The sequence below is a fragment of the Macrobrachium rosenbergii genome, chromosome 56, assembly GCF_040412425.1.
Source record: "Macrobrachium rosenbergii isolate ZJJX-2024 chromosome 56, ASM4041242v1, whole genome shotgun sequence".
NCBI lineage: Eukaryota > Metazoa > Arthropoda > Malacostraca > Decapoda > Palaemonidae > Macrobrachium > Macrobrachium rosenbergii.
This window is the reverse complement of record NC_089796.1, coordinates 6,092,932-6,119,464: the sequence shown is the minus strand read 5'-3', so window position 1 is coordinate 6,119,464 and position 26,533 is coordinate 6,092,932. Positions and strand designations below refer to the sequence as shown.

Sequence of the window (26,533 nt, the reverse complement as noted above, 5' to 3'; positions counted from 1 at the left end):
TCAGTAACTCCCACTTTTTAAGACAATTTTTTCAGCATATTTTTTGGGCGGATGGGTCTAGTGTAATTATTTATATCAGTAGTACTAAGAGGAGTGGCTCAGCTACACCATGCTAATAGGTTAAGGACCTTAAGGGTGCTTGCAACAACACGACCGATTTCATCACAACTTTATTCATAGATACTTGTAGATTTAGAGCTACCCATTCGCTCGCTGTTTTTTAGACCTTTTGTAAGTTTCGATAGTGGTCACGGCAACTAAGTGTGGAATAAAAGAAAAAGAAAACCGGGAGCTTGCCTTTTTAAACTTAAAAGTAGCACTTTTCAAATAGTGACATGGTGTTATAGAAAACGTGTTGATACTTGTCATGTAACCCCAGTTACATAGTCCATTCAGTTTTGTAACTTTGCCCTGTCATTATTCATGGCTACTCATGTACCAATGTAATTGTCATTAGATTATTGTTTACCTTGTTTCGTAATGTACACAGTAAATTTACTGTATCATATAAACAATTTATATGTCCGTTTGGCGTCGCTCTCTGTGATGAAGGATAATAGATTTTTTGTTGGTCTTATGCTAGGTTATTCAGAATGGCTTAATCATTTGTATGCAGACAACTGTCTCTCTGTTTTAATATCTTCAAATGAGTTCATACTGAATAAGAACAATTGAAGGCAAAGAAAGGACTCTTAAAAATAAAGTAATAAATGAACGAGGAACTGATGCACAGTGGTGTAATGGCATTCCAGATAGGTAATTTCATATACACATCCAAGGTTACGACGTTTCGCTGAAAAACTGTAGAATTCTCTTATCACTCATAGTTTTTACTTATCTAAAATTAATGCGGATTCAAGAAAACAAATGAACTCAAACTGTCATACATAACTTTGATAAATCCTCACTTTATTTTATCTTGTAAAATTTTTATATCAGTGATCCCTCGGACTTCCTCAATGGTAAACAAATGTCAAGATGGCGCCCCGAAATTTCCCAGATGAAATTGATGTGTTCGCTGGTCCCCACACGCGTATGAAGGAACTGGTGAATATCTATACTCAAAAGGTATGTCACGTTGTAACTGTTGTATACGAAATATGTTCACGGTCACCTTTCAGAACTGTCAATCTTGACGAGGTATGTTTCAGGGCCATGGGATATTGACTTGTCAGACAGGCATCGCCTGTCAGCCCAAGTCGTAGGCTCAGGAATTTCTTGGAATGATCTTTCAGTTTTTATTGTCATGAAGAGTCAACGTAGATCTATGTGTATTTGCTCTGAATCTTTGTCATGCGCGTATTTAGAGTCCAGGTCCAATGGCGTTTTCAGTCTAGCCAGCCTATCGCATAGGCCAACTGGCCATGGGAAGATTAAACTCAAGGTTAATCATTAAAATATCCTTGACTGGCTATATTCGATATTTTTTCTGACATCAAGCAGCCTTTGGATTTGTTCCGACTCGTTTATCATTTTTTGCATAATATAGCCCTAAGAGACACTGTTCAGAGGAAAACCAATAGCTTAATTAATAGGCCTGTTTGAATTACCGATCATATCGATCTGATTAATCACCATAAGCACTCAGGAACCTTATTTCACAATTGGACCCATCCTAAATAGATATAAGATAAGTTAGCCTAGCCTAAGCGTCGACTGGAATCCGAGACACGACAAGGCGTCCATTTGCAATGAGCAAGGGAGCGCTCACTTGCAACCCATTGTCCTGCCATATATCTTGGACAGAATCTTCCTAAGTACTGACTAACCATCCAGGCACAATTTTAGAGGACATTAATCATTAAACAATTATTTTCATTGTTGTGAATGTAGGGTAAACGCTCGGCCTGTGACACACTGCGTCATTCCTCTGTTGTTTGGACATTTCCAGAAAATGCATTTGAACGTGCCCCCATCAGCATCAGTGAGACATGTGCCCCCTCTACACAACATGCCGAGACCTCCACATTCCTATCAAAGTAACTGTTTTCTCCTAAATTACTAAATTATGGCATATTTCCAATTAAACAGAGGTTCATTAAGATTTAGCCCTACGCAGTGCTAACTTACTGGCCATGACGCTCTCAAAACTTTTACCTAAAGCACTTTAAAAGTGGGCGAGTGACGCTGTCTCGATACTTGCCGAGTCACTTGTGTAAACAAACTGCCCATTTCCTGTGTTAAATCTGCAAAATATTTGTACCCATAGACGCTGACACCGTTTCCTTGACATCAGTGATAAACGCTGGCGCCTATGGGGCTTGGACAGGGAACTCTAGCAAATTTTTGGATGCCAGAGCGCTAGATAATATTTAAATAATTAGGTAGCTAAACACCAGAATAAGGTTATAATAATTGAGTAAATGTATTACGTGTTCATTGTAATTCTTTTGAAAATATTCGTTCTTGGAATAAACCAGATTCCTGCGACAAATTTCAACGCTTTCGCTGTGAACATTACGCTATAACTATTTTTCACGTTTTCCTGTCTTTTTTTTATTTATTAATATATATTGCTTATAGTGTAATATATATAACATACACAGTGTAAGTTTTGTCAAATATAATGGTGTTTTAAGTAATAATTTTGGATTTAAAACCTTTATTTCAGTCCTGTATTTTGATGTTGTGGCATCTTGACTCTCAGGTCCAATTCAGATAAAATGTCATACGTAGCTTTCTTGCATTTTTGCCAGTGGTAACATTCATATGTACACATTACATGTCTCAGAAGTATACTTAGTAATATGGGCTTAAATAAATGAAAAGTCTTAACAACAAAATGCTACATCATCCGCTCTCAGATGTTTGTGGCAGCTAGATGTACAATAAGGCTGGAAAATTGTTCTTGCCACAGTTTTTCACTTTGATGGAGTAAAGTACTGTAAACAAACATTCTCATGTATTTTAAGTGGTATTGTGAGTGAATTAAGAACAAAATGTGTATAATTACAATCAAATAAGCACTGTAGAGCTTCAGTTGTGATGTCAGTAAGGATAAAACCGTGGATTAAAAGTAAAAATGCATTTCAGTTCAACCACCTGACAGACGGGAATTCCATGTCTCATACTTTCACTAGTGTAGGCAACAAAATGTTGTTTTATCGTGCTGATGACAGCTAAAATCTTGAGTAATATCAATAAAGATTACATATATACGCAATTAGTGTTCAGTACACTGTTAAATGAGCGCTGAGAAGGAAGTGTCCAATCGCCATTCAGATTGCATCAGCATTTGGGGGATGCCATATTGGATTCAAAATTGCCTTCAACACCTATTTTACAAAGACTTCACATGCTTATTTTAGTTTGTGTGGCAGTTTCCTATAGCTCATTTTGTTAATGAAGCTTCAATCTTTTGAAAGGTTTTCTTAAAGGTTTAATATTTTTATGTTATTTTTCCAATTAAATATCCAGTGAAAAATGAAAATTCTGCCACCGATGTGTCTCATGCCCAATCGTTTACTCTATATATGTAAATACCAAGTATGCATGTGATTATTCCCAAAAACGTTGGGTGACTTTCTGAAATTAAGAAACTTCTCTATATATGTGTGATGTTTTTGGAGAACAACCAAATTTTGCCAACTTGAGGCTATATCAACTGTGGAAAACAGCAGGATAATTCCATGGGAGAGTTCTGCACAGAGTTATTGTTTGTTACTGAAATTTTTTTTTACTAAACAGTACAGAAAATGGTATATATGATGATGCAGTACCAAAATAAGGTGAGATAACTTGAGTGAATCTTAAAAACATAAACAAAAATAATTTTGTGAGAAATTTCACCTGTACTGCATCATGTATGCCCATTTCTGTATTGTTCAGTTAAAAAATTTCATCAGTGTATTTTTTGCGCTCATCCCAGTTTATCAAGGGGGCTACAAAATACTTTTGTTATATGAAAACATTGGTGTCCATCTGATAAAGGTTTATCTTACTTAAAACATAAACTGAATTTTTAGGGGATGTTTTAAATTGGTCTTTCTTTTTATCATATCGTTAAGTATATTTTGAATGAAAAACAATTTGGTGGGCATATAATCTGCAGTTTGCTGCATCTAAGAGAGAACATCAGGACCGCTACATGAGGAATTATGATGATTCATCATGATTGACCGTCATTTTTTATAATTGTTTATTCTGATACTAATGGTATCTTATCCTCTAACTTTAATGATTTTGTTATCTTTTAGGTTTGTACCTCACTGGGGAACTGTATATTACTAATTATTAGATAGTGTTTACAATATGGGGTTCATGATGTTCTTTGTTCCGGAAGGTGAAGAAAATGGCTCAGGTTGTGGGGTACTTTGTAACTTAATGTCATCGTCTCTGTTCAGTTGCAGTTTGTCTTTTTACTCTTAGATGTCTTTTTTTTTCTAAGAATAATGAAAGTTAATAATGACACTGAGGGAAATTAGCAAGGGCTTACACTTCAAAATTACATTGAATGATAATTCAAGGAAAATGGGAATGATGGAATTATTATTTTGCCATCACCAAGAATTGAAGAGGGTAAATATAATAGAAGCCGTGAGGTGCTATTATTATGGAAAGAGGTACGAGGCTGAAATGCCCATGATTGAATTGAGGTGCGCAGTGCGAAAGTAGTGGTAGCATGAAATGGGCTGTACAAGAAAACAACTTAGGGATGAAGTGTGTGCATTAAAGCTGTATATCTGATGAGTCTGATAATCAGACTAGATTAGTCTTAGTCAGGTTACTTACCTTACTAGCAGTCCATACTCTTAAGTAGTTTTTCCTTAAAAAAGGCAATAGTTGTTTTCTTTGAAAAGCCTCATCCAGTAACAATTAGAAGCCTTTTAGGCTAGTAAGTTACAAGAGGAAATGTTTAAATATCAGGAATTATGTATTTGGTCATATTGTTTCCAGTGTTATTTTTATTCACAAAAATGCACTTTCCATATTTTGATTTCCAAAAGTTTCTCAAAGCTGCCCCTTCTTGTTTCAACACAAATATCCAACATGAGCATTGATCAGTTATTTAATAACTTACCTTGAAGTATAATATCAATGATAACACCTTCCTTTTACAGTCTTTTTGTCTGAGTATTATACTATATATATTACAATTTCAGCTTGTCTTAGATAAATCTAGTATAAAATTTTTCTAACTCACTTTAATGCTGTACTGTGCGCACAAAACCAGTCCTATATACAAGCCTGAACTTCTGCTTGCAGTTGTAGCATATAAATGAATAATAAGATTTTAACATTTAAAATTACCTTAAGGGAAATGTGAGGATTATAGATAACCTATTAGCGATTATAATTTCCTTATTCTTTTAACTTCCAGGTCCAGTGTTTAAATTTTAGAGATGGCAGGGAAGTTATTTCCCTTCTCCATGATCTTGGCACCACATTGTATGAATTCAAGTCTCATGAATCCATTGAGAATATATTTATCATGGATCAGCTCAAAAATAGGTTGAAGCAGCGACAGATATACAACTCGGCTGTGTGTGACTGTCACAATGATAACAGACTTGCAGACGTAAGTGTTGTTAGACATTTTCTAGCTTTTTCTCTATGTGCAGAGATGCATGCATGTGCTCCCATTCAATAGCACTTTCATCTATACCCATTAGTTTCATCAGAAATTTTCTTTTTTGTTCTGAATGGGTCCAAAGAGTAATATGAATTAACTAAAGGTCAGATATAATCACTTTATCTGTTTTGAAATTTCCTACCCATGTTGTTTTTAGTCCAACTGTACAACTACAGAGAAAAAAGTGGGGAAAAAAATATTTGTTTAGATGGACCTTTCAATAAGGGATGATAAATTTATCTCTTTCAATGGCATAAAAGGTCCTCCAGCTTGTCCGCACTGGCACCAAAGTTCGAGAGCAGGAAATGGGTGAACGCATAAGTTTTTGTCAAGAACTTCAGCGAGCCTTCGAAGAATTTGTTGAAAATTTTTTGTCTCACATGGAGGAAGAAGAACAAGTGTTTCAGGTATAGTACTGTTATTCTGCATCAGTCATTATTATTTTACAGTTTAGATTTTTGCGCTCTTAAACTGTTTTTTATTTTTAGTTATACACATTCTGGTGTCAATTAGGGATAGAAATTAGGATTTTATTTTTTTCACTTAATGCTAGAATTTCTAGTGGTTCAATAGATCCTTTTTTATGGCTTTAAAGAATGATGACGATTCTACTTAGACTGATATTTATATTGTATTTACACTGTATAGGAAATCAGTGTTTAAATTCTCTTAAGTAGTGTGGTTGTCTAAAGAGATTTTGACATTTTGCTTGAAGTCATCTGGTGTATTCTAATGGATTCTTTTGTTGGTGATTGATTATTTTAAATAATTTGCAATAATTATCCTAGTCAGAATTATTTTGACTGAAGACTTCTAATCTGGAGAAGAATCTGAGAAAATAATTCAGTTTCTCTACCCGTTTGCTCCTGGTATTGCAGAGTTGAAGTGTTGATGTAGATAATAGGTGTAAGGTCAATACTGCTTTATGCACGATTTAATGTTCATAGTGTACAGTATTAGGTGTTGAGATACTTGATATTGTCTTGTTTTCATCACATTAAAATTGTTTGCTTTTTTCAACAGCCTTTATTGGTCGAGTACTTTGAATATGATGAACTGAAAATCCTGAAGGATATTGTTCTCAAAGAACATGAGCATGTTAAAGAGAGACATAGCTTGGAAAAAGCCCACGATGAAGAACCAGAAACTTGTGGGGTTGTTAAGGAACTGAGGGACCTTGACTGGGACTTGCACTGTTTTTCGGATGAATCTCTGGAAGAGGCCAGTGATTACTGTTCCCAATTCAGCCGCTGTCAATCTGTGGACGAGACCATTCCAGCAGAAACTGAAGACCATTACCTGGAAGAGACATGCACTGAATTAGTTGTGGCCTCATCTGAAGGTGTTGAGGCTCCACATCTTCCTGCAGAAATATTATTTAAGATACTTAGGCAGCTCTCTCCTCAAGATTTAGGGCGATGTGCTCAAGTTTGCACTTCATGGAATGATGCTGTTTATTCACCAGCTCTGTGGAAGGCAGTCTACCCAGTTCAGTGGGCCAGAGGTAAGACAGTATGTCTGTTCCTGAAGTCACAAGTGTGATACATATGTGCCACAGGTCATGCAAGTATTTTTCCATTATTGTTGGTAATGGTGGCTTTTTATCTGTGTATATTGTCCATTATGTTTATATTGTATTTGTATGTTTAATGTAGGGACAGTTTAATAATCAAGTGAACTTTAATAAACCTTGACAAAATTGGTATACAGTATATAGTACAACCTCAGAGATATCAAATTTATGTATGAATAATGGTTTCTTCATTTTCATATTGATTAATTTTTAGGGTAATATGTTTATATTTTCATTGATGAAGAAACTCAAACCTTCATACATTCCCTAGGTAATAGATAAAAGTTTACTTTCCAAGTCTTAAGGAGTGTAAGCTTTGGAATTCTCTTTTATTTTAATTTTCCTAGATGTGTATAATCAATTCACCTTACATAGCGTGCAAGCAAAGTGAACTTTGTTACTTATGCAGACGTTTTTTCTTTTTTGACTTGAGCATTATCAGGGGGGTGATATAAAACTTTTTAAGAATTATAATTTTTTAGTTATTCTGAATTATAGTGTTTTGTAAAACTGGTCCTTTGTATAATTTTATTTGTTGACTTTGGTATGTTATGAGGCTTTATAAAGATTTTTAAGAGTAATCTCACTCTGACCTACCATTTGTAGGTTTGAATCCTGTTATGGATGTCAGGGTTTTTTGATATGGCTTAAGGTTGCATAGTGTTAAGTGTATCCAAAAAGCATTTTGAGGAAATCAGGTGGTTAAGAAGTACTTGATGCGTTTGCATATTTTTTTTTAAGGTATTTAGAAATATATCTAAGGTATCACAGATGATACTTTTATTGGAGCAAACCCTTTTAGCCAGCTTTGTGAGATTTGTAATACAGTGGTTTGTTAAAGTATTGTTTCTTATAAACTCCATAAATAATAACATGAGAGAACAAGATAATTCTCTAGCACAGTACAGCCATTAAAGTGTCCAGTACTGTAGCATAAATACTGTGCATGTAGACCCTCCTTTCGTGTAGGACAGAGATGGTAGTATTTCTTTAGAATTTGGACTTGAGATCTTCAAGATGTATTCTTTTTATTTCCCAGGCATCTGGGAGTGGTATGATGTGGGTTTATGCAGGGCCTTGGAAGATGCTGCTCAGCAGAAGTTATCAAACAATTTTGACAGATGGGATGAGGACAAGGATATAGATGAAGCTGAAGAAATGAGAAATCCTTTGGCAGAAAAAGAAAACTTTGTTTTAGAAGAGTAAGTGTAGTGGTGAGAGAGTTTCAACTTCATACAATGCATGCATTAGATTTGTTGAGTATGAAATGTGTGATTAATAGGTGGTTGTTATATATAAGTATTTAGGTGCACTGATTTCTAAATATTTCTATGTTTTACACAGGTTTTACTTTTATAGAAGATTGCTTTTAAATCAAAATGTTATATTGCTTTGACTTGTAAAGTCAAGTGGAAGATAACTAAATTCGTTGCAAACGGATGATTAAAGTTAACTTGGACAATAATCTTGACTTGATGTGGAGTTATAATATCCATATTTGATTTTTGTTCTCATTATATGTTCTCTCTATATGTGGAGATATTAAATCTCTGGTTATACCTGGATATAGTGTTGTGATTTATAGTATATACATAAACACTGAATATTAAGTCATTCTTTTACTGCTTACTTTTTCAGGTTAGTGAACTGGGTTTTACCACGTGTGGGCCATGGTGTCGTTACTCTTGTGGTGGATGCAGGAGCAGGAATTACATCAAGGCTTTTGCATCATGCCATTGCTCTCTGTCCTAACATGACTTTTTTCTCTGCTGCTCACACACAAGTTGATTATTATTTATTCAAAAGGTAAGATTTTGGAGGTTCTTCAGTTTTTAGGTTGTACCTACCATTTACTATTAAGAGTTTTGTTCTTGTTCTTTCTGCTTCTGTCATTTCAGTAATTTTCATGTTTGGGCATTTTGTTTTCTGGAAGCCTGCTCTGGTAGATGATGGTCTTTTAGGGTATTTTCACATGATTATTTACTGATTTGGAATAATATCAACTAGGTTGTAAGTTTACTAATTTATACACTTTGCTTTTAGGAATGGAAGCATATTGCAGTCTGTTGTAGTTGGTTATATCGCACAAAAATTAAAGTGAAAGTTTTTAGAAAAACCAGTATTGCTAACATGAGCTGACAACTAGCCTGTATGGGGGCTGCATCCTAAAAGGGGCAGACAGCTAGGACACTTCAAAAACCAGGAGCAGTGTAGCAAATACAGTGAAATGCAATAGATTCACAAAATGTATGGGGGGAAATACACATAAAACCTCTGAAGGCTAATCAGTACTGTTATCAATGATTAGGTGGCAGCACCCAGGAGAAAGATACAAGCCAAGGGTGTGGGTACAGAAATAAGGCTAACATTGGCCAACACAAATTGGAAGTAAATTCATTAGCTAGCTAACCCTTGTAACTGAATTAATAATTGCAAAAGAAGTTAAAACCAAATTGTATTCAAAACTGAGAAAAACATTTAATGATGCACTGAAGCTACCTCAAATTTCTGCAGAATAACACTGTCCTAAGAAAGGTACAAAGTAATTACAGGTAAGAGCCTTGGCAACAAAAAGAAAATGTTAAAGTTAAGAAATCACTGAATAATCATCTGAATGAAGGAAAAATATTGAAAAGAATGAAATTATTATATTAGTTAGGATGGAGTAAGTTGAAGAAATAAATGATTTAACACGCTCTTAGCCATTTATGAGTGAAAATGGTACAGTAAGCCTGCACAAAAAAGTGAGGTGGGCGACTGATTGGTGCCTCTGGTTCCCAGCAGCATATACGTGGAAGGCTGCCGTACTTCTGTCTCTGTCTGACAGCAAAATCTTGCTGTGTCTGAACATTCAAAGACCAAGAATGTTGACTCTGTATGAAATACAGGCTTGGGGTACCAACTAAATTTTATTCTTTGAAAGAAATAACTTCTCTGCTGAGGAAAACTGGGTTCTCCTCCAGATCTTATAATGTCTTTGTATTCTGTTACACAGCTGAAATATAGTTGTCTTTGAACTCAAGTTTACCATAACTCTAGACAGTTTATCTATCTCAGCCAATGGAGCAATAACGCTTTCCAGGATTGGGGTCATATGGATCATTTTTGCTGTTGATTTTTAAGATTTATTTCTTTTACTTAAGGCAACCAGTACACTCCTTAGCCCTGTTGTGCTTTGCTTTCTTCTCCATCATTGAACAAAGGTTTTCTCTGATCAAGTTTATATGATTAATGCATTTCATCACCATCCAGCTTCAGGAAGGCACTCCCAATTTGTTCCCTCCAGGTATCATAGGGGAAGCTCAGCATGCCTCCTGCCTAAGTTGCTGTTCAGTGATGCTTAAAGAAGATAATGGAGTTGTAATGAAAAAACTCATTTTTCAGAAAATTAACTACATTGTTTTTAATTAATTACTGCTTTCATTTTTGCCCAAGAACCCTGTACAGTATATTTTATTTTTTAGAATTCTGTGGATGGATAACCAGGGATAATGCTAGCGTCTGTATTTTTTTCTTCTTAGGTTTTAAGTCAAAAAATACTCTGCAGCCATGAAGAAAGTTTTAAAATCAAGATTTGTAATGAAATAAATTATAGACTTAGATTTGTCATTTATTTTTTCAGCTTATGGCTCCAAGGTGCTTTACAAAAACTCCAACATTTGGATCTGCAGGGTTGTGAATTAATTGATGACGATGCTTTGGAATGTCTGGCACAGTGTGCAGCTCCAGACAATCCATACCTTGCCCATGACCTCGATGACAGAGAGGAAGAATTATGCCCAAATGAAAAATTTAGGAATGAGTCGTGGAAAGTCAACACCAGTGATCCTGTTTTGAAATACTGTGGCTATTGCACCTGCTGGCGGGCAAATTTAGTAGCTCCCAGATCCAACAGTTCATACAGGAATTTGTATTCCAAAAATAGACATAGAAAGCCAGCCTGTTTGGATTTGCCTGATTACAAGCAACACAGTTCACCTTATACTTTGAGCCACCCTAGACAAGAGTGTGAAAGCTGGGGACTTTCATCATATCCACAGAGCTCATCCAGACAAGAGGCATTGAAAGCAGAAAACGACATCGAGGAAATTTGTTGCCGTCCAGGAAATCATTCCTTACAAAATAGTAGCCAGTGGAACAGCTCCTGTAAAAAGTTCACTGTGAGTGACAGCGCTGAAGTCCTTGAGTATGAGAAAAGACAGAGAAATGGCCATGTTTTGGACACTGAAGGTGATAATTGTAGGTTTCAGCTTTTGTACCTGAATTTATCTGGATGCTGGAGAGTAACGGATGAAGGTCTTTTGGCACTGGTGGAAGCTAAGGCTGTTGATAGGTTGTGTCACCTCGATGTCAGTGGTTGCTTTCAGCTAAGTGGAGAAGGGTTGCGAATGTTTGCATATGACAGCAGAGCTCTTAAGGCAGAGAATCTGTTTTACTGTGATAATATTTCAGATGGTCCCTACCCTACTAGGGCTAATGGATGTGCTAATTTGTGCAACCCAGTCAGAATGTGTTGCAGAAGTGGGAGGTAAGTTTTGCATCATCAGAATTCTGTTCGGTCACTAACGTAAAAATTTACGTGTACATAACTCTTATTTACCCAGAGCTTGATTTTTTGTGTTAACTTGCTGTCTTGTAGTTAAAAATGTCAGATATGGATGCATTTCTTTACATTCTCAAACAGATTGCAAATGCATCCAATTATGGAAAGGAACTTAAATGAAAAGTGCTAGCCAGCAACAGTTGTGTCTTAAAGGTATATTAAAAGCTCATGCACACTCTGTACTGTAGTATTCAGAAGTAAAAAAAGTAGCATCAAATGGATCAGAAATTAGTGCACATCCAGTGTATGGTTCACGCAGCCAAGATTAGGAGAAAGGTTGTGAAGTGTCATCTCACATATGCAGCACTAGTCACTTATGTTATGTGCATCATGCAGAATTCATTACTTGTACCAAAAAATGCAAGTCTGCTTTTCCCACAGAAGTGTTTATTGTATTTTGAAAGAATTAATAGTAAGGTATTAATGATCTTCACATTTGGATTCATCCAAGTTTAATTTGCTTGTGAATTTGGAAAGGTGTTTGTCGTTAGAATTTTTAGTATGCTGAGTAGTTTATTAAACATAAATGACAATCACTGCATACAGCTCAAAGTAAATTGTAGTAGTTTTCATTTGTACACAGTTACATTATACATAATAACTATACAATGCCATTATGCTAAAATACAATATTGGACAGGTTCCCATTATTGGGATACTGCAGAGTTATTTATCGTTAGCACTGCATTTCGTTTTTCATTTTGATTCTCCTCAGTAAAAGTAATGTAATTTAGTCTATTGGCTGTGATTTAACATACCAAGGCATTGGCCCTCATAGTGTAGAAATAGTTTGGGAAACTTGTATATATGTAAATATTTACATAAATAAATTTGCCTAAAGAGTAGTATTAAAAAAGATAATGAAAATGCAAGGAAATTCTGGCAGTTTGATTTGATTTAATGTAGTATTTTACTACACAGGTGGCATAGTTGATTTTTCAGGCTTAGACATATGATCTTAAAACATATTTAATCTAGATGTAAATCCATCCATGTTAAATTCTGCATGTTTTGAAACTCAGAAGGCTGCTTTTACAAGTCCATGCTGAAAATGTAGTCTTTGAAGCTCTTCAAGCTGCAATACCAATACTCGATTGTGATTAATGTCACTGGAGAGCGTAGGCAGAATTTGTAAATGAGGTTCAAGTCTTGAAAACCCAAAAATGCGAATGTCGAACTATGAAACCTTTTTTTTCTAATGTACTCCATTTGCTTTTTTAACACTTTTATGTGCATGAACAGAATTGTTTTTGAGACAAGAGGCTTTCCTTAAAAAACCATATGTCAGCCATTTCATTAAAATTGCTTGTGAATAGAAAATTACAGGAAGGATTGTATTCAAATTGTATTTTCAAAATGTTGCTTTCATATACTGTACTGTATTTTTTTAGAATAATTCAGTATTTTTATGCATTTACTTATGTGGTTATAGCTACCATATTGAAATATCGTCTTTTGACATTTTCCGTGATCTTTGTTTGTTGCTTGTCATATTTTTCAGTCTTAATATCCCTCATTTTAGATCAAGAGCAGAATATTTTAGGAAGTAGTGAAGGACCAAGAGTTGCGGTTGTTCTGAAAACACTCTTATGTAATGTTTAGATTTGCAGTGCTTTATCTTAGCAAGCCAGAATATATTATTCAGAGGTTAATAATAATAGAAACGAAAGCTTAGTTAAAGTTTCTCTTTGAAATGGATTCAGCTAGCACTAATAAATAAAACTAGACAGCTAGAACAAATTTGCTCTAAAGTCGTGTAAATAATGTATAGTTTTCAAAACTGCTTCATGAACAAGTGTCGCAATTGTGTGACGGAGAGACAAACAGGCGAATGTTACCTGGTATAGTTTGTATTGACCATGCTAGGTTTTACCTTAAATGTCTAGGGGTATTTTAAAGCTTTTCAGAGTTGTGGCAGTTAAGAGTCTTGTAAATAGTGTATTAATCTATCGACCTTTACTGTTTTGTACGTGCTAAAATACTGTAATGCATTTTCATAGTGTATTTATCCACATAATGTAAAGGCATGATATCAGCTTAAAAATGGATATGGTTTTGTTTTATTTTATTTGGCTTTGCTTTTAAATAAAGTAAAAATATGGACACCTGCCTATTAAACAAAGCAGGCTATTTGACACATTTATCTTGTACTTGCATCATTTCTCACCTGTTTATACATCATTCAGAGAATAAAAGTTGTATTTATTTAGTTAATTATTTCCCAATTTTGCATACATGGTAGGAACACATTAATTAACTGGTTTACATATTTCGCAAGGCTGTAAGTAACAGAATTAAAGAAAAGACCTAGGTAAACACACATTGACAATTAGTTTATTGGGTTCACATATCAAAAGTCCCCAAAACTAGTGCTAAAATGGGATAAAACAGGATTCAAAGGAAGTATGTGGGAGAAAAAGGTTCCAGTTAGAAGAGAAATGGTCACTTAATAGTATAAATATCCAAATAAAGGAAATCCAGTATTGATAAACTTGATCTGCATTCTTCATTAGAACATACCGAGGATTTCTGGAACTAACAAAGAAAAACAATGCGCAGAAATGGATAAATGAAATGAGAGAAGAGTGCATGAAAAAACAGCAAATATGGAAAATATTAGCAATCATAATAATACATATAAGCAAAGAAATCAGAAAAAATACGAACTCTGCAAAACCAACCAATTACTGGTACCAAAAGTATTGATACTGTAGTCATTCCATTACCGAGTACAATCAAGGTCATTGCTCTATAAAATTGTTTTTCCCATTTTTTGTTTTTCGTGACAGTTGTTTCTTTCCTTTACATTCATGTATCTTAATCAGAATTTATGATACAGAACTGAACTGACCATGCATTGCTGGTTTTGTTATCACAAAGTAATTTAACCAGAACACAAAATTCTCAGCTCACTATGCTGACCCACTCTTACTAAATTTACAGCACAGCAATACATGAATTTTATTGAATTATTATATGACAACAACAAGAGCATAAATTTTAATTATTGCAATTTCTTATAAAAATTTATTGCAAACAATTTCAACAAATTATTGTAATTACTTCTTTGTTAATACATGCTCATCAAAAATGTACTTTTCTTCACAATATTTAAAAAAAAATTTTTTGTACCTATTACATATGCATTATGTATGCATGAGTATACATTCTGAAATGAGGACCAATATTCAATTAAACTTTTCTGAGTATCTTAAATACATAACAGAGATTCACCAGTCTAATGATTCAAAAGTCACTAAAAATATAACCTGTGGCTGAAAAATTTCCTCATATTTTCTATAAAAAATACCATCTAAAAACATGCATGGAACTTTGGCCAGTAAATCTAGTATGGCAGAATTTGAGTTAATACAATAAAATAGTTCAGTAGAACAAAAAAGGCAATTCACTCAACATACTTGTCTCCATTAACTTTGGTCTTATAAATTAAAATGATATGCATTCTTTGACAAATTAAAGCAAAAAACATAATATATTGAATTCTTTGCTTTACCATGAGAAACTTCATACTTTTACTGTACACACTAATTTCCATACCACTGAAACATATGTAACATACTACTAGATAATGATTTGGTGTTAATGTTGATTTAATAATTCAACCCACAGGGCAGACATTAAGTTTCAAAAGTATATATATTGCTCAGTAAACTACATTACAACAAAAAAAAAAGGGATACTTTTCACTCTACTACTTATGTACACATTCTACATCAAGTTATTTTTCAAAAATATATTTCATTTGGTCTATCTACTACCTTAAATGTAAAATACAGTATTTTAAGATGTCTTAGGCTGAACCTGGAGGATACAAACACTTGTTGATTACTTCAAGCAGATGAGGGTTTTCCAAAGCAGCTGCTACTCGTTCTTTGTCAGCTAACTGTTTGTTTATTGCCTGCTCCGAGGCATGAGTGCCTGGAGTGATTCGTACATCCACTTTGAACCTAGAAAGATAAATAGTACCATTTAGCTTGTCCTTGAACTTAATGCCCATAAAATGGAATGGAATATAAGATTTTGGCCAAAGGCAAAGCACTAGGACCTATGAGATCATTCAATGCTGAAAGGGAAATTGAGAGCAGAAAGGTCTGAAAGGTGTAACAGGAGGAAAACGTTGCAGTTGCACTAAGAAACAATTGTTAGGAAAGGTTGGGTAGCAATATGGAAGAAAGAGCGTATGAACGGAGGAAGTACAGCAAAGGAATGAAAGGAGTTGCAACTAAGGGCCGAAGGGACACTGCAAAGAACCTTAAGTAATGCCTACAGTGCACTGATGGCACTAGCCCCCTACGAGACTAATACCCATAAAAGCCCACAAAAATGAACTCCCTACTGAAAGTCAAACCAGACAAAAAGTACATTTAAACTTTGAAGGTACAGATGGTTCGGAGGAGATGAAAGACTCCTTTTTTAAGGTTTCACATTACCATTTACTTGGTTGGTCTTGCACTTTTTCCATTTCCTGGTCATATTCCTTCCTTTATCAGGTGCTCATACTTTCTGACTAGCTCTAAGGTTCAGATTTGTGAAGAGTGATTTACTCTTAACCACTTTATAAAAAAAAGTTCCTATAATATGAAGAGGAAAATGAACTGCTAACCTCAAAAATGGGACTACTGTACTGACTACAGCTGAAAAAACATGAAGTACAGTACAAAAATGGGAAATGTGTAAGCTTACTGTACCTGGCTGGCAGAGCCTGTAGAAGTTTCAAACGAATACTCAGGCCTATGAGAGAAGCCATGCTGCAATGCGGTATGGTGGGAGTGAAGTGTACCATCACAGAATTTTCACCATCACAAACTTCACACTGCCCTTCTTCAACCTTGAATCAAAGAAAAATACAACAATGATGATGAACATTTTGGGGGGAACTACAATTGCTTGCTGCTTAGCATGAAACTGTTTTCTAAACCTAATATAAAAAAAAAAAAAATTACCAATCACATGCATTACCTTACAAGATTAAGCAAAAATTTTTGATAATGGTATCTAGGTCAATCTATTTTCTTTCTTCACACTAATTTAGATAAATTCTTTCTCTACCATGGAAAAGCACTATATAGTTCCTTCCCAATGATATAATGTATGTATGTAAATATACTGTATATATATAACATACACATTCCAAAAGAACAAATAGGCAAAAAACCAAGAGATATCAATATGTAAGCTAATTATATTTATTCAATAGACTGTATATATAATGCGTAAAAATGCAAGAACGAAAAAATAAGACAAAAAATTTTATTCTCCTCTATTTACAATGGATTCAGAAAAACAAGGAGATGGCATTAACCTCAAACTTTCCAGATGTCAGATCAAACAGATTAATTCTATTTTAAATGGAAAACTTAATGGATGAAATTTGCATTAAATCACTTGACATCAGAATCTCAATCTTACAAAGGGTTAATCAGTGGAAAAAAACTCACAACATTCAATTCCTCCAATGAAAGTGGATGTTCTGGATCTCTGATATTTCTCACAAGATCAAATACTTCTCGAGCATCAAAAGGATCGTAAACGTCATCATCCCAGTCAGTAGGCAGCTCTAGTCTTTGTCCAGCTTTTGCAAATATATGAGGATTCACATTCTCTAGGCGATCTTTTCCAGCCATCTTAATAAAGTACTCTGTAAATGAAATAAAACATTACAATGAAACTTGTACATGATTGAAAGCTGCAGCACTTACACATAATTCAAATAAAAAACTAAAAGAGAATGAGGGAGACACTTACCACCAAAATATCACGAGAGTCAAATTCAATTATAGAAGAGTTCTCAAGTTGTGAACTCTGCAATGGCAGTCCTAAGAGTCTGGGGAATATCCAACAAGTAGGCGTCTTCAGGAGCTCTTAGTTGTGATCTAACAATCTGTAAAAAGAGTCAAATGCAAATCTGCAGTGATGCCTTATACTCTTTCAATTTTGGAGACAAACACTGACATCATCAAGCATGGTGGGAAAGAAAGACAAAGAATTTTGCATATTTTCAGATACACAGTGCATCATCAGACAATATAAAAAAAATTAGGAAAAAGGAATAAATGGTTTAATAGATCACAAAATAATTTTGTACTCATTTTTTTATAATACTATTCATATTTTTTAAATGTACTTTAAGCAGACCACTTAGTCATGCAGTATTTGGCAGACTTTCTTGGGGTTAGGGCAATTGACGCCAAGTTGAATGCAGTCTAATGTGATGCCTTGTGTGCAGCTTTTTTGGCATGGCAAATATTCAATTTCAGCTGAATATCTCCATACAAACAAACTGCATAATTGCATCTACTGCAAAGCATGGTAAATGTACATGGATGCATCCTAACTTGCATTTCATAAAAATACTTAACAAAGGGTGCCATGTTCTACCTTACTGGAAATCTCTACAGATATATTAAAGATTGGGTGAAGCCTCCTACCTGACCAAGGTAGTAATATGTCTCAGTGGTCTCATTAAACTATAATGCAATTCACACTGTAGGAGATAACCTTTTCAGAATAATTTCTACATATAACAATATTAGGCATTGCACTCTTCACATACAAAGTAAAACTTCCACAATATTTAGAGATGATCTGGCAAAAATAGATATCAACATAACACAGATAACTTCAAAATGTTTAAGGTATTCCGGTACAACGAAAAAGTCAGCCCTTTACTACAAGAATTCTTTCCCAAGCTGAAATTTACTTATGAAACACTTTCTGGTATTTTATTTCACATGGAGGATGGGTTGGCTTCATTATTTTTTGTTGTAACATTCACAAAGCTATAACTATTTTTATCCAATCTGCATTTTTAAGACATCAATACCAAGCTATTAAGTTGTGCCATCCCTATGAGAGACTGGTTATAAACTGAAAATTTACAATAGGTTACCCCGCATTCCTTTATACCTTAATCTTATGCAGTACACAAAAGTAACAATATGTCAAACCTGAATGGCTCTGTCCTTAAGAGAATATACTGGAATGATGATGTACTCTGTCACATGACATGGCACCACAGGTCCTTCAATCTTGGCACCCTGCACAGGGAAAAATATTGAAATTACTAAAAAGGGAAAAATATTGAAATTACTAAAAACAAAAAACAAAAAAGGTCATAATGATTTTTACAATGTTTATAAAATGACAGTAAAATCTACAAAATTATAACTGCATCATCTCAAAATACAAACTGCAAAGAACTGTAATAACCCTAACCTTTACGTAATACAATACTACTCTGTTATGCTGTCAGCTCTGACTTGTTGGTTGCTCCAGACTCCTAAAGCCTAATGCAAGCTCCAGTATTAAAAGCAATACCTTACAACATAAGGACATAAACCCTATACTCCACCCATTTTTGTATAAATTTTGGACTGAGGTAAAAATTTAATTATTATACCCAACTGCCTGCACATTAGCATGTGGTCCATATAACTAAAGATATTTATCTAAGGATATCTGCCACAGTTACTCAAGGTAGAGAAGATCTGGTATACTGTACACTGCTCAGAAACAGGTCTCTTCAATTAAGATCAACAGAAGTGTTTTCGAAAGCAAACTTTAACTCTCCATACGCACGTTAAGTTTAATGCACAGATACAGTTCCTGCAAGCTTTCTTATCTCTGCATTTTAAACACTAATTTCCACCCTATTCAACCACTACATTTTTGTTCTCAATGGGATTCCAATATTCTGCAAATTTACACAAATATCTTAAAAACTTATCTAATTTACCTTATTCATAATATTTGGGAATAAGAGCAAATAAAAGTACAGTAATGGTTTTCAACAGCAAATTACTAAAATTACACAACACCCAAATTAGGAGACAAAAATATTAATTCCATGAATAATACATGAAAAGATACACACCTCGTTCCAAGGTCTGGGAAAATAAACCTCTTCTGAGTTAACTACAAGTTTAGCCTTAGTTTCAGCATCACGAAATATCCACGGGTGGGTAACATACGTGTTGATCTTGTAAGCACTGCCAGGTTTCAATGTCTGGAATATAGAAGATCGCATTAAAGACCATTGCCTTTAAGCTACATTTCCTCTACACCCTAAAGACTATTGTACTTCTTTTCATACAAAAAACTTACAAAGCTGATACTCAAAACATGTTTGAAAATAAATCATCCCACAGAAGCAAAATCAAAATAATTCTTCTGTTCAATAAATAATGAACTCTTGCTTTCCTTATACACATTATACTAGACATTAAAGCACAGGTAAAATAAGAGAAATACAACATATGAATGTAACTAATTTATGACTCCCTGTCTTTCCGATCTGATTTGCTTACTCTCAATTATTTATCCTTGAAACTTATTATTTGATCAGGGAATGGAATTTCTAAGGGTATATGAAATACTTCACTACTTACGGTGTATTTCTGTCGTTTTCCGTGATATGTTAGCCAGTACACGTCAACAAATCTTTGGGTGCGATTCATAAAACGTACATAACTGTGTACCTGAAAATGCAGAATCCAGAAATGATCAATACTTCATAACTACTGTAGTGTGATAAAGGTTTAAATTTCCAAGGTTAAAATAACCTTGTTCTTAATAAGCATGCTTCTAGTTCTTAAATCTTACCACTAAGTAGTTGAGGTAATAATATCCCAGGTACATTAACCTAAAGCACAATCACCATCAAAAACATTTTTACATTAGGTTTTTGCTTTATCGGTTTAGACTTGTATCACGTTCTCTCCACTTTCTTTTGTCCTGCGCACTTTCACCTGAAAATCCCGTTTTTTTAAGGTCTTCATCTATAACCTTTCGTCACCATTTTCAGGGCCTTCCTCATCTTTGTCCTGCTACTCCTTATCCGCTACTTTTCTGAGTAACTGCTCCTCTTCTCTTCTGATCATATGCCCAAGCAACTTCAGTCCCTGTAATCTATTATCCAGCTCCGGACACCACATCTTAAAAACTTCCACATTGAAAGCAATTAAAAGCAGCAATATTTATTGAGAGGCAACTAACATTTACATAAACATAAAATCCCAAGAGACTATTAAAACACTAGATATAAATGGCACTAGCATTGGTAACTTACCATGACAACGGAGACTACACTTTTCTAAGGTTTGCAGAAACTGAGTGAAAGTGGAAAGTAAAGGCCTAACCAAAAGCCTTGTGGTTACCTAGGTGGTAAAAAGAATACACTGGCAAAACTAAGAGACAATGTAAGTAACCATGCAACAGAAACAATCCTGCATGAAATACGAAAACAGTAAGTGCTATTTTCTCCTTAAGTCCAACCATCATGAAAAGATACTCCTACCAACAGCGTACATCTATGGAACTGTTCTCGAGTATTCAAATAGCCCTAAGTTACCAATTAGAAACTTAAAGACATCCAGACTTACAAAATATGAAAAAATAAAGACCTGGAAAACTGCAGTAAGAAACATCTTTCTCATTACCCAAATCAACAAATACAAATCATGTCTTTTAGTGTCATTTGGGGTGTAAAAGAAATAGGGTATGGTACTTCTACTAAAAGCTTTTAGTCTCAATTCAATATTTACAGTAAAATACTGTACTTTAACACTGTAATTGTTAAGCTTCAAAGTTTAAATAGGAACATAAATCCCTACCACTGAGTTCTGGGATCTCATAAGACGTTGCCGGGCAGGTTGTATCCTGTTTTCCCATTCATTTTGTTCAGGATCATCTGCCATTACATAAGCATCCTGAAAGACATGTGTTGACGTTATCAATAAAAAAATAACTCCATCCTACAAACATGCAAAACCTTGCCTGAACTCAAACCTTAAGGTTCAATGCAGTTTCGACTTTAAATTTCAGTTTTTCAGCAAGAAATTAACTTTTTTTAATGATGAAAAAGTATACAAATTAAATATAAAATCTTTAAACCTGTTTGTGGGAAATGACTGAGAAATAAGAGATTTGTACTGCAACTTAGATAAAATTGGTGAGAATTTCAAAGCTCATCAATGATTCTATGACCTTTTTATACATATACAGTATATAATACCTTCTGAATAATACTTACCTTTTCAGTAACAATTACTGTACTTCAAAGTTTTCAATTTAATGAACAAGCAAACTGGCAATCACGTGATGATGTAAGTCAAGGACTGTTTATGCTGTACTATTACTATTGCTGTTCAAAAGCACAATTACAATACAGTACCTTGCTTCCCATGAAATTCTAAATTATAACAGTCATACTATCTGCAAGGCATGACAAAAGAAACTTCTCAAATTACAAATAACAGCAAGTAAAAAATGTGCCGAAGTTCCTTCGGCGCAATTGAAGTTTCTGTATAGCGTATAATGCTGTATGAAACTCTCAGTCATGGCCCATGAAGCTTTCAGCCACAGCATGGTGGTGGCCTGTGTTGGTGTCACATATAGCATTGCCAGATGCACGATCATGGCTAACTTTAACCTTAAATAAAATAAAAACTACTGAGGCTAGAGGGCTGCAATTTGATATGTTTGACAATTGGAGGGCATGATCAACATATCAATTTGCAGCCCTTTAGCTTCAGGATTTTTTAAGATCTGAGGGCGGACAGAAAAATGCGGACGAACAGACAAATAGCCATCTTAATAGTTTTCTTTTACAGAAAACTGATAAGCGAGACATTTACTGTAATAGCAAATCATGCATCCAAATACGGAAAATTTCACACACTTCACACTAAAGCAGTTACTGTTCACAATTAAAAAATCATTCGTTTAAAACCACCAGAAGTTGCGAACTCTATGGTCAAACTTAGATTGTCATACACGCCATGTCCTTTCGCAATATGGCATTCTCTTCCCTCCTCTGTGTTCATAAATCCTTTCAGTTGCCTTTTTTGAGTTGGGCTTGTGATCACTTAGGAAAAATATCTATTCAGTCCTTTTCCCTGTGTAGGGTTGAACTCAGCCTCTTATCTATAAAAAAATATATAATTTTACATAGGATAAAATATCAATGGTACAAACAAGGAAAATGGGTCTTACAATTTCATGAAGCCATTTGCCCCATGAATAACACAATCTTTATGATAATCTTCATTTCATAAACATAAACCATAAATTTCTCTCCATATTACTGTATGGCAATAGTGATTATCTTGGCAAAAAAAAAAAAAAAAGACATCATAGGTTTGCCTTCTAAATCTTGACCATCAATACATCAATAATAAACATATCAGAAGCTAAGTTTTAAAGTGAACTATCAACTACTTTAATAATTTCTTAACCCAGGCTACTAAGTTCAGTCGGCAAACAATTTTGCATGGTCTAGTCTAATTTGTCCCAACCTTATAAAAGATAAAGGCTAGTAGGAAAGGAATTGAATGTTGCATCACCAGTGATTTTTAATAATTTATCTAAAAACAACTCTAACAATTAAGGTATCATCATCAGAAATGTAGTTATGTTTGATTATGGGTTAGATGCATCATTGCATTATGTTTATTAACTTCTCTTTCCCCATACCCAAACTCCTCCTTGGTTTTTCACTCTGGTTCCCCATTACTGTTATCATGATAAGAAGTTTTAATGACGTAAGCAAGCATCTGCAATGAAAATGAATACCAAATTTATCATTGTCTTACTGAAAACTATCACAAAAACTATGTCACATCAGTACTGCTGCTATGGCATTAGAGGTTTAAAAGTAACATTAATCAAAACAGTAATAACAGGAATATATCATGGCTCCACCTTCCCTAACCTAAGGGGTATCAGCCTACTTGACTAGCCTAAAGGGGGATGAAAATCTTGGCCCCTGGACTACCAAACCGTTCATAAAAACTATATCGGTATCATCTACACTTACAGAGGGATGCACTTGAAAGCTAAATACTACTTCATGACAGGACACTAGGGTAGAATGCAGTTTTATATGCTTCTTAGGAGTGGATGAAGAGTAGGGAGATGGGTAGGCATACAAAATCTGACCTTGAAAATGGGCCAAACCTTACCTAGATTATATTAAATGTTATGTCCTGACCTAACCAGACCTTAACTTCCTAACATGACTTTGGATGCCCTGTCCATACCTGGCCAAGGGGATTCTGCCCAACCCGCCCCCAAATTAACACCGAAATTAGGAAATAGATTGGAAGGACTAGGCCCTAAACTACCCTTTGGATATGTAGTTTGGCACTGACTACGACTTAAAGGAAACAGCCTTAACCTAACCTTTCCTGATGCATCATGCCCTGACCTAACCAGAGCTTACCTCCCTAACCTGACTTAGGACTCCATGTGGTAGATTAAGTAGTAGCTCCGTGGCGGCGATTACCTTCTAACTTGACTTTTTCTACAGTTTTTGGTTCCTAATTATCGATTTACCTTCAGTTTTTGTTGCACAAATGTAATTAACCTGTCATTAACCCCTGAAGTCCATCCAACAAGAGGTTCCCATACGCGATCTTCACAAGACAGAGCACGGGTACGTCTGTTTCGAACGGCTCACATCCCGTCGGGCAAGTGCAATAACTTGTTAATGTATGGGTACCGCCCCCCACGGGCCAGTACTAAACACAGCGAAGGGACATTCCATTTGGCCGACAACAAAAAGGCACCGCCAGTATCGGAAGCCCTAAAAGTGTAGAAAAAAACCAGTTTCCAAGGTAAAAACAGGCGCCGAGTCAATACTTAGAATTACCCTCCACGCACTGACCTGTCCCCTTACTCTGCAAAGGCTACTACCCTACAACACTGCGTATAAGGCTACTACCCTAAGACACTGCGTATTAAATGGACTGAAAAGGACGTCTGTGCTGTCTGACCACCTTCCTTTTTACCCTAAACTACCTTACATAAATTGTTCCTTACTCCACTTCACATTCTTTTAAAACATTATCACTAAAATAACTTTGGTCTTACTACAACGTACCAAAGAGAACTACGACAAAATGCGTAGGTCCGCCTTCAGCAAGAGGCCATAGCAACTTGACACTGACACTTTCACTTAACAAGGCAACGAGGTGAATGAGGCCACTAGTGGCCGGTTGCGTAATCTATTTGGAGTATCTAGGATGGCCTCTTGTGGGCCATCAATTAGGATTTGAGACCCCTCAAAACAAGAGCTTCCAGAAGTTACGTGGCAAATGAAACACCTTTAAATTACCTTTGTAACACACTTTATAAGTCAGATAACTCAACCAGCGTGTCAGTGCAGCACTAGATTTAGTCAGATATATAAAAAATGACTCTCGCTTAGTCGGCCCGGGCAGGAATTTGTGGAAGACTTGCAATTTATTGCAATCAAGGACACAAAACTTCCTACTACACTTAAGCTACTGGTGTTCAAGGTTACAACTCCGGCGTTGGTTTAGCACTCGAGTTTTAATTTATCCCAGTATGCTGATTCTCACACTAACACATTTTATATATTGTATGGTTATGGGCAATGCTGCTTGAATGGCTGCTTCCCTTTATTGTTAATACTGATAACTATGTTCTGGAGTTAGTTCCCTTATTAAGAAACTTCCATTTGTAACCTAGATATTGGTATAAACAATAAAGGTAAGTAACCATTCCAGTAGCATTGCCCATAATATATATATATATATATATATATATATATATATATATATATATATATATATATATATATATATATATATATATATATATATATATATATGAAGATAAGAAGGACCATAAAACACTATTTGAACGTTGCAACCATATATTTCGAGTTGCAACGTTCAAATAGTGTTTTAAGGGCCTTCTTATCTTCATATTATACTGTAGTATTACAGTAAAAGACATTCATATATATATATATATATATATATATATATATATATATATATATATATATATATATATATATAAAATCCACGAAGGAAAGGGAAACACTGGAGTGCTACTTAGGCCTTTCGACTCTTTCGTCCTTTACTTAGCAGCCTGAAGAAATATAAAAGTGAGTTTACAAAGAAAGCTCATATAAATGACAGATGGGGATCATAAAGGAAAAATATGTACCTGGAATCCAACACAATTTTTTCCTTTATAATCACCATCTGTCATCTATATGAGCTTTCTTTGTAAACTTATTTTTATATTTCTTCAGTCTGCCAAGTAAAGGACGAGAGAGTCGAAAGGCCTCACAGGACTCCAGTGTCTCACTTGCCTTCGTGGATTTTATCTTTATTTATATATTCATCACGTTCCATATTTTCGTGATTCATTTATACATACATACACACACACACATATATATATATATAATATATATGAAAAAGTCCCACAATAACGTGAATTATCAAGAAAAATGTGTTATTTATTGTCTAAATATATATTTTTCTGTATAATTCACAGTATTGTAGAATTTCCTTCTACGTCTGAGCACAATACTGTAATGTTATACACATACACACACAATATATATATATATATATATATATATATATATATATATATATATATATATATATATATATATATATATATCCAAACAGCAGTGGCCACAGCCAGGTATACATCAATGGGGAGGTGGACATAAAAACTTGCTGAAAAGGGTCAATTTATTCCCGACGTTTCGTAATGGCTTCATTACATTTTCGAGGGCTGTACAAAATAAATAACATAAATTACAAAAAGGGTAAATTTAAATTTAAAAAATTAAGCACAATGGATTACAAAAAAATAAAAATAGAACGGACAATTAAAAGGACAACATAAAAACAAAACAAAATCTCTCTAAAAAATATACAATATAAAAAATATTAAAAAAATATAAAAAGTAAGCAGATATGGTCCAAACTATTCA

The 26,533-nt window shown here is 34.6% G+C and overlaps 2 protein-coding genes across 6 annotated transcripts; one reads left to right on the top strand and one right to left on the bottom strand.

The window, feature by feature from the left end:
- The first annotated feature begins 746 nt into the window (after window positions 1–746).
- Window positions 747–13,953, top strand: LOC136836485 (F-box/LRR-repeat protein 5-like). The gene is made up of 7 exons (XM_067100814.1): window positions 747–1,068; window positions 5,321–5,518; window positions 5,833–5,979; window positions 6,596–7,076; window positions 8,185–8,347; window positions 8,784–8,951; window positions 10,768–13,953. Exons 1-7 carry the CDS (start codon window positions 979–981, stop codon window positions 11,675–11,677), a joined length of 2,157 nt encoding a protein of 718 aa, XP_066956915.1. The 5' UTR covers window positions 747–978; the 3' UTR covers window positions 11,678–13,953.
- Window positions 13,954–14,060: 107 nt separating this feature from the next.
- galla-2 (MIP18 family protein galla-2) lies at window positions 14,061–25,092 on the bottom strand. Of its 5 annotated transcripts, none has more exons than XM_067100818.1 (7): window positions 24,973–25,092; window positions 21,381–21,476; window positions 20,157–20,246; window positions 19,643–19,774; window positions 18,717–18,806; window positions 17,515–17,650; window positions 17,208–17,407 (listed from the first exon to the last, which is right to left on the bottom strand). In XM_067100818.1, the coding sequence occupies exons 2-6, from the start codon at window positions 21,462–21,464 to the stop codon at window positions 17,558–17,560; spliced, it is 489 nt and encodes a 162-aa protein (XP_066956919.1). In that variant the 5' UTR covers window positions 21,465–21,476; window positions 24,973–25,092; the 3' UTR covers window positions 17,208–17,407; window positions 17,515–17,557. The 5 variants fall into 5 exon arrangements, with proteins under 5 accessions (XP_066956920.1, XP_066956919.1, XP_066956918.1 ...); XM_067100817.1 differs by having other exon boundaries at window positions 24,650–25,073; XM_067100816.1 differs by having other exon boundaries at window positions 24,884–25,073.
- Between the last annotated feature and the right edge of the window lie 1,441 nt (window positions 25,093–26,533).

Coding starts and splice junctions, on each gene's coding strand:
- LOC136836485 (XM_067100814.1), top strand. CDS start 979: ATGGCGCCCCGAAATTTCCCAGATGAAATTGATGTGTTCGCTGGTCCC. Junction 1,069..5,320: donor TGAATATCTATACTCAAAAG/GTATGTCACGTT, acceptor TTTAACTTCCAG/GTCCAGTGTTTAAATTTTAG. Junction 7,077..8,184: donor CCCAGTTCAGTGGGCCAGAG/GTAAGACAGTAT, acceptor TTTATTTCCCAG/GCATCTGGGAGTGGTATGAT.
- galla-2 (XM_067100815.1), bottom strand. CDS start 22,569: ATGCCATATTGCGAAAGGACATGGCGT. Junction 18,807..19,642: donor TTCCCAGACCTTGGAACGAG/GTGTGTATCTTT, acceptor TTCCCTGTGCAG/GGTGCCAAGATTGAAGGACC. Junction 17,651..18,716: donor TTAAGGACAGAGCCATTCAG/GTTTGACATATT, acceptor CTCTTTTTACAG/ATTGTTAGATCACAACTAAG.